The sequence below is a fragment of the Ptychodera flava genome, chromosome 10 (genome assembly GCF_041260155.1).
Source record: "Ptychodera flava strain L36383 chromosome 10, AS_Pfla_20210202, whole genome shotgun sequence".
In the NCBI taxonomy this organism is placed as follows: Eukaryota; Metazoa; Hemichordata; class Enteropneusta; family Ptychoderidae; genus Ptychodera; species Ptychodera flava.
In genome coordinates this window covers 4,916,531-4,930,597 of record NC_091937.1, presented here as the reverse complement: position 1 = coordinate 4,930,597, position 14,067 = coordinate 4,916,531, and the positions used below count along the sequence as shown (strand labels likewise).

The 14,067-nt window shown below is 36.1% G+C and overlaps 1 protein-coding gene across 1 annotated transcript in view; it reads left to right on the top strand.

Annotated features, from left to right (window-relative positions):
• The first annotated feature begins 6,145 nt into the window (after window positions 1-6,145).
• The window catches only part of LOC139142959 (matrilin-2-like), a 72,509-nt gene continuing 64,587 nt past the window's right edge, over window positions 6,146-14,067 (top strand). Inside the window, exons 1-2 of the mRNA XM_070713155.1 lie at window positions 6,146-6,167; window positions 8,102-8,323. Coding sequence (XP_070569256.1) covers window positions 6,146-6,167; window positions 8,102-8,323 — 244 coding nt within the window. The remainder of the gene's footprint in view (window positions 6,168-8,101; window positions 8,324-14,067) is intronic.

The following is a 14,067-nucleotide window of genomic DNA, read 5'->3' as shown; positions in this document are numbered from 1 at the left end:
CAAATGGGTTGATTTTCTGTCATCGTCCGTCGTCCGTCGTCCATCAACAATAGCCTTCTCCTCTAAAACCGCAAGTCGGATTGCTTTGAAAATTTATATGCAGTTCACTTGGGATGACCTCACTTAAGTTTGTTCAAATCATGGTGAAATTTACATATTTGTCCTTTTGGGGCATTTTTTGCTGTTTTTGGTAAAAACATCTTCTTCTCTGAAGAGCTTGTTCGATTGCTTTGAAATTCGATATGTAGTTTACTTAGGGTGACTTCAGTTAGATTTGTTCAAACCGTGGTGAAATTTGCATATTTGTATTTTTGAGGCAATTTTTGTCGTTCTTGGTTAAAAAAATCTTTAAAAATCTTCTTCTTCTTCAAAACTACCGGTCAGATAGCTTTGATATTTGGTACATATGTCCCTAAGGATGATTATTTCAGATTTGTTCAAATTGTGCAGAAATACGCAAATTTGCATTTTTAAGGCAATTTTTGCCATTTTTAGTCAAAAAATGTATTTCTCAAAAAGTACTGGTCTGATAAATTTGAAATTTGGTATACAGGTATCTGTAGATGAACTAAGTAATATTCATTGAATTTCTGATGAAATCTGTCATTTGTAATTTTGGGGAAATTTTTGCCTTTTTTGGTCAAAAAATGTGAATTTTCAAAACTACTCATCTGATAGCTTTGAAATTTGATATACAGGTCCCTACAGATGAACTGAATGATTTTTATTGAAATTATGCTGAAATCTGCAATTTTGTAATTTGGGGGCCATTTTTTGCCATTTTTAGTCAAAAAATGTGTTACTCAAAAAGCACTGGTCTTTTAGCTTTGAAATTTGGTTTACAGGTTTCTGCAGATGAGCTAAGTAATATATATTGAATTTCTAATGAAATCTGTAATTTTGTATTTTTGTGGCATTTTGGTCAAAAATAAACTAAATAATATTTATTGAAATTATGATGAAATCTGCAATTTGAATTTTTAGGGCAATTTTTTCCATTTTGTTCAAAAAATGTGTTTCTCAAAAAGTACTGGTCTAACAGCTTTGAAATTTGGTATACATGTTTCTATAGATGAACTTATTTGATCTTTCGAAATTCTGATGAAACCTGCAATTTTTGTTTTTTGGGGGCAATTTTCGCCATTTTGGTCAGAAAATTTTATTCTCAAAAATGACTCGTCAGATAGCTTTGGTTGACATGTTCTTAGGGATGATCCGATGTGATTTATTCAAAGTATGATGAAATCTTCAATTCTGTATTTTGCAGCTATTTTAGCCACTTTTTTCTGGCCACTGCATTGAGCTATCAAAGATTTCCACCTTATTCATCAACATGTGTCAAGAATAGTTATTCTCTACATAAACACAGCGGAGCTATATCGGCCGCTAGGTCGCTTGTTAAATCTAGATAATGCGTCTGTATTGCTCTGGGAATAACTTGATTTGCTCAGAGTGAGTTGGGAGCCAGCGTGGCAGCCTAAAACTAGCTTGCCACTCTCGTGTAAATCGTCGATCAAAATCACATCTTTTCGGTGCTTTTTTCTCACAAATTAGGCGAATTGAAGTTTTTAGTACAAAAACTAAATGTTTTGTTGGAATCAAATATACCTTTTGAACGGGCTTTCTTTGGGAAAAAATATTCCATCGGCAAGGTGCCAGTGGCCGACGCCACATTTCTTTTTGACGTCGTCGTTATCAAATTAAAGATGACGTAAGATGACCTTCATACTACTCAAACCAATCACACTGCTCGTAACAAAGGCAACACCATAGGCACGTCCATCAGCCAATCACAATATTTAACAAGTATAAGATCGGGCTCAAAAAGCCACAGATGGGTATATAGGGACTGGACATAAATTACAGCGGGGTGGGCTGGTGTTTTACGAAACACTGCTGCATCAAAAATAGTGACCCTTCAAAAGTTCATGCACAAAAATTCGTGACCCTCCCCCTTATCCGTGCATGATAATAAGTGACCCTCCCAAGTTACTCAATACCCCCAACAAACATACAATGTGTTCAAGACCCCCTTCTGACTTGCTATACTTTTGAAGTCCCCCTCCCAAAGGAAGGCAAAATGTGGCCGAAATAACGCTTTGCCAAAAAAATATCAAATAAACATTGTGTGTGATAATTCATGTAAATGTACTTTGTTTGAAGTGGCAGGTAAAAAGTGCATGCGTGTACAAAAAATGTAATTTTTAGATTTCATCGATAACGTTGATCCACTATACATGGTAGTCGACTATAAGAAAACTATGTACGTGTATTTTTCAATATAAAACTAGTATATCTGTTCATCTACAGATGTTTAATAACTCATATAAATATACTTGATTAGCATAGGTTGTTTACAAGTGCACATGTGAACAAGGTATTTGATTTTGGAATGTCTCTCAAAATGTTGATCCATTATACCTGGGAGTCTATGACAAAACTGTAAACAATTTTGTCACAGTTAAAAATATTTGTGCATATATAGACCCTGAATAATTGACATAATTGTACTTGATTAGAAGAGGGTGGTAACACGTGCATCTGTGTACAGAATATTGTTTTTGGAATTTTGCATAAAATGTTGATCCATTATACATTGTAGTCTATGACGAAAATATGAATACATTTTTAAAATACAAAACTTGGCAAATTGTGTATTTATGTATGCTTGATTATTGATATTTATGTTCTGGATTAGACTAGAGTGGTTACAAGTCCATGTGTGTGCAAGTAAGTTGATTTTGGAATTTGACCGAAATGTTGATTCATCATACATGACAGTCTATGAATAATTTTTTTTCCAATACAAAAAATAGGAAAATCTGTGCATTTGTGTACACCTGATTATTGGTATTAATGTTCATGATTAGACTAGAGCGGTTTCAAGTCAATGGTTGTGCAAGAAATTTGATTCAGAATTTCACTGAAATGTCGATTCACTATGCATGGCAGTCTATGATGAAACTATGAATATTTTTTTTTCCAATACGAAACTAGGTAAATCTGTACATTTATGTACACCTAATTATAAGTTTTTATTGGTATAAATCTGTGCATTTATGTACACCTAATTATTAGTATTAATGTTAATAATTAGACTAGAGTGGTTTCAAGTCCATGGTTGTGCAAGAAGTTTGATTTTGTAATTTCTACTGTGGATTTGTGGAATTTCTATACATATGAGGAAACTAAAAATAACTCATAGGTTATGTGATCCTAAATTGTTATTCAAACGTTGTTCTGAATAGTTTGTATTCTATTTCCTGAAAAAATACAAAATGTACATACAGCGACATGAGCATTTGACAGCGACCTATACCCAATGTATTGTCAATGGGAAGATGATATCTACGGAAGCGTATTCGTGCCATTTTTGTAAGAAAAAAAATTAAAAATCTCGTAATTACGAGTTTTTGATTCTCGTAATTACGAGTTTTTGATGCTCGTAATTACGAGTTTTTGATTCTCGTAATTACGATTTTTCAATTCTCGTAATTACGAGAATTAAAATCTTGTAATTACGAGTTTTTATTCTCGTAATTACGAGTTTTTGATTCTCGACACTATAAGCCCTGATTCTCTTAGTTATCAGACAACCCTTAATAACTCGGTCCTTATATAGTTTTGAGCTTTATTTCTCATACATATTGTTGGTTATTGTTCAACGAGAATATGGTGTTTTCAATATGGTGTTTTCAATATGGTATTATCTTGATTTATAAGGTGTAGTAAGCAATTATAATACACTCGTAGATGCATAAATAAATGAATGAATGAACTTTGGACTGTTACATGGCTACAATTGTAGATATTCAGAATGTTATCCATTAGATCAAAAGTCAAGCATAATAGCGTGTAGATTTTGTTTGGCTGGATAAACATTCTTTTTAGGGTGAAATATCAATAGTATGACATTATGCAAATATTTCACATCTGTCAACACCTTTATTAGAGTCTCACAACCTGATAAACACCCCCTCCCCGCCTCAGGAGATAATCCCCGAACTCCGAATACCGCCGATGTGATGTTATTTTTTTTACATCCAGCATAGATTGGCAGTTGCCATCATGTTGGGTTTGCACTAGAAATTATGACGAACAACTGACATCTTCTGACACCCCTTCATGTGTGAAAAAGACATTATCCAAAACAGCAGTGAATGAGGAAGTCGGACAGATTTCCAAACTTTCAGATTAGTATTATTTGCTAACAAAGATTTACACAATCAAAGTTTGTATGGATACAGATAAAGTAAAGAAAGTTTAACAATCCGTGTCTTTGCATTGCTTCTTCCTAATGTAAAAGAATAGTACACAAACATTGATTATGATCAAGATGAATGACCGAATTGAAGTGCAACTCATTTCAAGAACCAAGAAATGATTGAAAATGGCAAATAAAAGTGAAAATATGTTTATTTTTATCACAATAATATCAAGTAGAAGTGAAAAGGAAATCTCAAAATAGACGATGAGTTGAAATAACGCTGTGATAGTTAAATTTCATATGCTTCCATAAACACTGAAATTACAAAATCATCATTATGCAAACATTCTGGCAATTTGAAAACCTCATAATTTTGAGATTTTTAGAAATTTGCGACTACTTGACTGTAGTTTTTGACCATGTATTCATTTATTCGCAATGACAATGACGGACTATAGATTCTCATGACAAGATAATTCTCGTAATTACGATTTTTTAATTCTCGTAATTACGAGTTTTTAATTCTCGTAATTACGAGTTTTTGATTTTCGTAATTACGAGTTTTTAAATCTCGTAATTACGAGTTTTTGATTCTCGTAATTACGAGTTTTTAATTCTCGTAATTACGAGTTTTTGATTCTCGTAATTACGAGTTTTAATTCTCGTAATTACGAGTTTTAAAATCTCGTAATTACGAGTTTTTGATTCTCGTAATTACGAGTTTTTAATTCTCGTAATTACGAGTTTTTAATTCTCGTAATTACGAGTTTTTAATTCTCGTAATTACGAGTTTAATTCTCGTAACTATGAATTTTTGAATCTCGTAATTACTGGTTTTAATTCTCATCACTGCATAAAAACCCTATAATACTTACTGTATTAACATGGATTATTGCCTGTATTTTAGCTGAAGAGTGCATATACAGATGAATACAGTCAAGAATTCATTTTTTGTATTCAGCAAGCCTGTATTCATGTGGATTCATGTGAATTCACGTGTATTATACTATAATACAGGCAACTCATTAATGTGAATTCATCTGAATTATTGGGTTTTCATGCAGTGGTAATCATGTGTCTTCATTCTCGTTATCTACTCAAATGGCGTACTGACATGGCCTCTACACATTGTAGTTTTCCTCCAGCTACATTATTACCTCTATCTACATTATTACACGACTTTGGTCAGTCTGGGGGCATGATATAGCATAGCCATTAACATGAGAACGTTGCAATACTGTTAAGGAAGTCTGTGCCTGTATAGAAACAAAACACTTCAGCCATGTTGCTTAGTTTGCCAATTTAAGGGCAACTTGTAATCTGTAAACTCTGTACTTAGTGGACAGCAAATCAAAATTAAATTCACAGTTCTCACTTGCACCGAATGTCAAAAAGTTTGATACATCGCAACCATATTTGAAAAAATGCATTTATTCACAGCATAAATGTAATAAATAAAATTAAACTGAACTACAATTGACGACTTACAAACTTACAAGAAGAAAACTGTCAAATATTGATTGCAAATGGCATTGGCATTCTCAAACACGTGCGTTTGTTAAATGGTGTCTAGCCTATCGCAATACGTTTCCATGTGTGATTTACTCAAAGTTCACCATCCATATTTTGGATCACTATCCGGTCAATCTGAAACTGATGGGAAAATAAGATATTTTAGAACATAATTCCATCACAACATGATGTATTAACAAACCCATCGATACAACGCACACTGCATGCATGAACGCACAATGCAAGACAAGCTGTACAATGAAAATATTTTGCAACTACATTAAGCAGAATTAGTAGGTAATATGTTACAATGGTCTTTAACAGGAATTGACTTGACTTCTTTTAATTAATTCCTGCTATTACTTATCAAATGATAGGGACAAACAGATCGCCCTGCATCAACTTAGATGTGAGCGCACTGCAAACATGGAGCTGTTCATACAGCATGGTGGGTTGCTGTTGAAGTAGGGGTCATACAGGTCAATCACTCTTATGCCGCGCATTCATGGCAAGCACATCGGTGATCATTGGATGGCATGCATCTCTTATCCCTAACAGAAAACTGACCAATATAGAAAGAAACATTTCAGTGAAAATTCAGGCCAACTACACCGCGTTTCCGACAAGAAATTCCCGTCCGAGCTTAGCTTAGCTGTGGCTGTGAGTGACCTTGACAACACCTCATTCACTGATAATGGCGGCAGTGAAAACAGTCGACGATGTAGTATGCTCATGTAATTACGTTCTATTGCTGATCTTACCTTTCGGTTTGGTAACACTCAAACAACTGCTCAATGACGTTTCTCCTTCTTAAAATGTTTGTAATTTTTGACTGACTTCGAACATGTCGCACTGTTGTTGTGATCAAATGGCCGGCATGGTAGGACAAGTCCCTTTGAAGCGTGTTGCGTTCTCTTTCATCACATGTCATCAAAACGAGATAGAAGTCGGCTACAAATAGACACTAACAGAAGTGTTAAATAAAACAAAACCCCAAGAAGCCCACGCAAATATTATTTGCTGAGCAGAATATCACAAGAAAGGTGATGTCGAGAATTAAAATCTCATAATTAGGAGAACCAAAATCTCGTAATTACGAGAATCAAAAACTCGTAATTACGAGAATCAAAAAACTCGTAATTACGAGTTTTTGATTCTCGTAATTACGAGATTTATAAACTCGTAATTACGAGAATCAAAAACTCGTAATTACGAGAATCAAAAACTCGTAATTACGAGAATTAAAAACTCGTAATTACGAGATTTTAAAATTCGTAATTACGAGATTTAAAAACTCGTAATTACGAGAATCAAAATCTCGTAATTACGAGAATCAAAAACTCGTAATTACGAGAATCAAAACTCGTAATTACGAGATTTTTTTATTTTTTTTTTCTTACAAAAATGGCACGAATACGCTTCCGTAGATATCAAATAAGTGATTTCCCAAATTGTTATATTGAAAGAGTCATTAAAGGGGACAGTTATGCACTATAGAGGAGTTGGATGAGTAGAATTTATGACAACTTAAATCTATGTGGCTGCTTGGATCAATACATTGTTTATTATACCTTAAACTTGTGCCCGAAGGGCGCGCCAAAAATAAAATGGCAGAAAATGAAAGTGCCAGGAGGTATTTTTTCTTTTTCAGTATTCCATATTCTTCAATACGTGCACATGCAATTTCAGCTTTGATGCATAAAAAGGTGCCCCTACCCCATAGGCTTGCACAAAATTTTATGACCCTTCAAAAATGTTTGCGAAAAATGGTTACCCACCCCCAAATACACCGGCCCACCCACCCCCTGTAATTTGTGTCCAGTCCCTTAGAAACTATTTTATGTTTGTGCAGTTCCAAGTTGGGAAAGCGGTCACGAAACTGCAAATCGTACATGTGCTGTCTAACAGCTGGCAGTGCGATACGTAAATTAATAGGTCTATAAAAATAATCTAGTAAAGTAGCCGGGAAAATGCAAAAAAAGGCGGGTAATCACCCGGCACCCGATTTCTAAGGACAACAGTGCATATTGTTACTGACATGCACTGAATGAATACACAGACTAAGTATCAAAAGTACCAGTGATGTCGCTGTAATATAATTTACATAACAAAGGATGCATTACATCATTGTAAATTGCGACAGCATTAGGTCAAGTGCAAAGTGTAGATGATGCTGCAATCCTGCGAGTTTGTGTCGTGAGTTTCCTGCTGTGTCAACGTTTCCTTTATTTTTACCACAGGGGAATATTGTGAAATGAAAAAGACCACTATCACCGTCCTTGGCATTTTACTACTCATTACCATATCAGAAATAATACCAGGAGCTAACTCTTGGAGACGACGACGGCGGCGCCGTTGCTCGTCGTCGAACTGCGAAGTAAGCGACTGGAGTGATTGGAGTACTTGTTCGGCACCATGTGGTACAAAAGGGAAAACAAACAAAGACACGAACAGTGACAGTAGCGGCTTCGTGTGGTGGATCTTGCAACAAGGATCTATCGAAAACTCGATCCTGCAATAATCCTGGCTGTAATGATCGTGGTACACCGAAGTCATCGTCATGTGAATGTGATTCAGGATGGACTGGTACCTGCTGTGAATTAGGTATGTAAATATAAAGAACAATAACAAACTTCAACACAGTTAATAATAGTCATTAGGGGCCCAAGCCGACCGGCTGGGCCCCTATTGGTTTTATAGGAGTTCAACTTTCTTCTTCTTCTTCTTCTTCTACTTAGGGGCCGAGCGCCCTCATGGCGAGGCCCCTATTGGTATTGCTGAAGTTCTACTTTTTTCTTTTTCTTCTTCCGCTTCTTATTCTTCTGCCGTTTTTTTGTCCTTCCTAATCTCAGAAACTGCTCAACGAATTTTTTTGAAACTTGGTACAATGTTTAAGGTCAATGAGAGGTAGTGCATGTTAGTCTTGAATTTTTAATTAGTCATGTGACCTGGCTACAATTTTGAAATGAAAATGTTTTTTACTGTCCCATTTCCATAAAATTTGACCGATCCAAAATCTTTTCGCAAACTTTATAGGCAATAATATGTAGTTGCTATATAATAAATTTCAAGGAAATTGACCAGGCAGTTTTTGAGAAGAAGATTTTTAAAGTATTATTTTTCTGATTTTTCAATGACCTTTGACCTCCCCTATACCTCTGCAGCTAAGCTATACCAAGGGCTTATTCTGGCCTATGTAAGAGTCCTGTTGGGCCAAGGGCTTGTCACTACTGAACAATGACCAACATGGAATCAAACTGCAAATCAATGTTTTGAGGATGAACTTGACCTATGACCCTAGCATGTTTCTAAACCTCATTTATTATGCACATATCTAATTCTGGGCAAGCCAATAGAGCTGGAGGTCTGATTTTTGGTATAAAGTGATAACTATTGAAAACAATTTTTTTCACAAAATGTCACATGACCTTGTGACCCTTGACCTCAAATATACATATCTGTCAATAACTCAGTAACCACAAGAGCTACACCCTTCATATTTGGTATGATGAGAGACCTTATGGTGCCATATGTCATACCTCATTAAATATGCACATATCTAATTTTGGGCAAGCCAACAGAGCTAGAGGTCTGATTTTTGGTATATAGGGATAACTATGGGATACAATTTTTTTGACAAAATGTCACGTGACCTTGATGACCTTTGACCTCAAATATACATATCTGTCCATTACTCAGTAACCACAAGGGATACACCCTTCATACTTGGTATGGTGGGGGACCTTATGGTACCATAGGTCATGCCTCATTTAATATGCACATATCTAATTCTGGGCAAGCCAATAGAGTTTGAGGTCTGGTTTTTGGTATGTAGGCATAACTATGGGATACAATTTTTTCAACAAAATGTCACGTGACCTTGATGACCTTTGACCTCAAATATACATATATGTCCATTACTCAGTAACAACAAGGGCTACACCCTTCATACTTGGTATGATGGAAGACCTTGTGGTACCATAGGTCATGCCTCATTAAATATGCACATATCTAATTCTGGGCAAGCCAATAGAGTTAGAGGTCTGGTTTTTGGTATATAGTTATAACTATGGGATACAATTTTTTTGACAAAATGTCACGTGACCTCGATGACCTTTGACCTCAAATATACATATCTGTCCATAACTGAGTAACCACAAGGGCTACACGCTTTATACTTGGTATGATTGGAGACCTTATAGTACCATAGGTCTTGCCTCATTAAATATGCACATATCTAATTCTGGGCAAGCCAATAGAGTTAGACGTCTGGTTTTTGGTATATAGGGATAACTATGGGATACACTTTTTTTGAAATAATGTCATGTGACCTCGATGACCTTTGACCTCAAATATACTTATCTGTCCATAACTCAGTAACCACAAGGGCTACACCCTTCATATTTGGTATGATGGGAGACCTTATGGTACCATAGGTCAAGCCTCATTAAATATGCACATATCTAATTTTGGGCAAGCCAATAGAGTTAGAGGTCTGATTTTTGGTATATAGGGATAACTATGGGATACAATTTTTTCGACAAAATGTCACGTGACCTTGATGACCTTTGACCTCAAATATACATATCTGTCCATAACTCAGTAACCACAAGGGCTACACCCTTCATACTTGGTATAATGGGAGACCTTATGACGCCACATCATAAACCTCATTTAATATGCACATATCTAATTCTGGGCAAGCCAATAGAGCTAGAGGTGTGATTTTAGGTATATGAGGATAAGTATGGGATACAATTTTTTCAACAAAATGTCACGTGACCTCGATGACCTTTGACCTCAAATATACATATCTGTCCATAACTCAGGAACCACAAGGGCTAGACGCTTCTCATTTGGTATGAAGGGAGACCTTATGGTTTAATATCCGGTACCTCATTAAATATGCACATATCTAATTTTTAGCAAGCCAATAGAGCTAGAGGTCTGATTTTTTGTATATGGGAATCAGTATGGGATACAATTTTTTTGACAAAATGTCACGTGACCCAATGACCTTTGACCTCAAATATATATATTTGTCCATAACTCTGTAATCAACAGTGCTATACCCTTTGACCCCAAATGTACGTATGTACCTAAACGTGAGCAACAATTAGTACAAAAACCTTCATGTTTGTTATGATTGCAGATCTCAAGATGATGCCTTATGTTTCTCATCAACTATGCGAGCTGCTCGGCCCCTAAAACGCTGCTTGCAGCTTTAATTAGGGGCCCAAGCCTACCGGCTGGGCCCCTATTGGTTTTATAGGAGTTCAATATTCTTCTTCTTCTTCTTCTTCTTCTTCTTCTTCCGCTCTTTTTTTGTCGACCTAGAACTCAATCACCGCTTACCGCAAACTTCTGAAACTTGCAGGGCTAATAGGTACCTATGAGATCTCGTGCACCTGGGTATAGAAATTTCGAATAGTCGCGCGACCTGGCGGCCATATTGGATTGGCGAAAAATACCGACTTAATTTTAAAAATCTTCTTCTCCAGAACCAACATACAGATTTAGCTGAAATTTTACTCATGTCATCCTTAGAGTGATCTCTTTCAAGTTTGCGAAAGACGTTTGGATCGGTCACGTGATTTGGCCGCCATCTTGGATTTTATGAAAATCGCAATTTAATCATTAAAAATCTTCTTCTCCAGAACAAAAACACCAATTTAACTGATATTTACTCATCTCATCCTCAGAGTGATCTCTTTTAAGTTTGCGAAAGACATTTGGATTGGTCACATGATTTGGCCGCCATCTTGGATTTTATGCGCATATCTAATTCTGAGCCAGCCAATAGCGCTAAAGGTCTGATTTTTGGTATATAGGGATAACTTAGCAATACAATTTTTTTGACAAAATGTCACGTGACCTCGATGACCTTTGACCTTGAATATACGTATATGTCCATAACTCAGTAACCACAAGTGCTACACCCTTCATATTTGGTATGATGGGAGACCTTATGACACTACATCTTGTACCTCATTAATTATGCGCATATCTAATTCTGAGCCAGCTAATAGAGCTAGAGGTCTGATTTTTGGTATATAGGGATAACTTAGCAATACAATTTTTTTGACAAAATGTCACGTGACCTCGATGACCTTTGACCTTGAATATACGTATATGTCCATAACTCAGTAACCACAAGTGCTACACCCTTCATATTTGGTATGATGGGAGACCTTATGACACCACATCCTGTACCTCATTAATTATCCGCATATCTAATTCTGAGCCAGCCAATAGAGCTAGAGGTCTGATTTTTGGTATATAGGCATAACTTAGCAATACAATTTTTTTGACAAAATGTCACATGACCTCGATAACCTTTGACCTTGAAAATACGTATATGTCCATAACTCAGTAACCACAAGTGCTACACCCTTCATATTTGGTATGATGGGAGACCTTATGACACCACATCCTGTACCTCATTAATTATGCGCATATCTAATTCTCAGCCAGCCAGAGATAGAGTAGTCTGATTTTTGGTATATAGGGATAACTTAGCAATACAATTTTTTTGACAAAATTTCACATGACCTCGATGACCTTTGACCTTGAAAATACGTATATGTCCATAACTCAGTAACCACAAGTGCTACACCCTTCATATTTGGTATGATGGGAGACCTTATGACACCACATCCTGTACCTCATTAATTATGCGCATATCTAATTCTGAGCCAGCCAATAGAGCTAGAGGTCTGATTTTTGGTATATAGGGATAACTTAGCAAGACAATTTTTTTTGACATAATATCACGTGACCTCGATAACCTTTGACCTTCAATATACGTATAAATCAATAACTCAGTAACCACAAGTGCTACAGCCTTCATATTTGGTATGATGGGAGACCTTATGACACCACATCCTGTACCTCATTAATTATGCGCATATCTAATTCTGAGCCAGCCAATAGAGCTAAAGGTCTGATTTTTGGTATATAGGGATAACTTAGCAATACAATTTTTTTGACAAAATGTCACATGACCTCGATGACCTTTGACCTTGAATATACGTATATGTCCATAACTCAGTAACCACAAGTGCTACACCCTTCATATTTGCTATGATGGGAGACCTTATGACACCACATCCTGTACCTCATTAATTATGCGCATATCTAATTCTGAGCTAGCCAATAGAGCTAGAGGTCTGATTTTTGGTATATGGGGATAACTAAGCTTTACAATTTTTTTGACAAAATGTCACGTGACCTCGATGACCTTTGCCCTTAAATAGGAGTATATGTCCATAACTCAGTAACCACAAGTGCTACATCCTTCATATTTCGCCGCCATATTGGATTTTACGTAGAATATGCAATTCCCACTGACACGTACAGTAACTATGAGATGATGTTCAAAATCATACTTTTCCAAGATCGAATTTTGCACATAATATCATTAGTGCAAGATCTTTCAACCATGTTATCCGCTTGGGCCCCGCCAACGCTGCTTGCAGCTTTAATTCTTCTTCTTCTTCTTCCGCTCTTTTTTTGTCGACCTAGAACTCAAACACCGCTTACCGCAAACTTCTAAAACTTGCAGGGCTAATAGGTACCTATGAGATCTCGTGCACCTGGGTATAGAAATTTTAAATAGTCGCGCGACCTGGCGGCCATCTTGAATTTTCGAAAAATACCGATTTAATTTTAAAAATCTTCTACTCCAGAACCAACATACAGATTTAGCTGAAATTTTACTCATGTCATCCTTAGAGTGATCTCTTTCAAGTTTGCGAAAGACGTTTGGATCGGTCACGTGATTTGGCCGCCATCTTGGATTTTACGAAAATCGCAATTTAATCATTAAAAATCTTCTTCTCCAGAACCAACACACCGATTTAACTGAAATTTTACTCATGTCATCCTTAGAGTGATCTCTTTCAAGTTTGCGAAAGACGTTTGGATCGGTCACGTGATTTGGCCGCCATCTTGGACTTTACGAAAATCGCAATTTAATCATTAAAAATCTTCTTCTCCAGAACCAAAACACCGATTTAACTGAAATTTTGCTCGTTTCGTCCTTAGAGTGATCTCTTTCAAGTTTGCGAAAGACGTTTGGATCGGTCACGTGATTTGGCCGCCATCTTGGATTTTACGAAAATCGCAATTTAATCATTAAAATCTTCTTCTCCAGAACTAACACACCGATTTAACTGAAATTTTACTCATGTCATCCTTAGAGTGATCTCTTTTAAGTTTGCGAAAGACATTTGGATTGGTCACATGATTTGGCCGCCATCTTGGATTTTACGAAAATCGCAATTTAATCATTAAAAATCTTCTTCTCCAGAACAAACACACCGATTTAACTGAAATTTTACTAATGT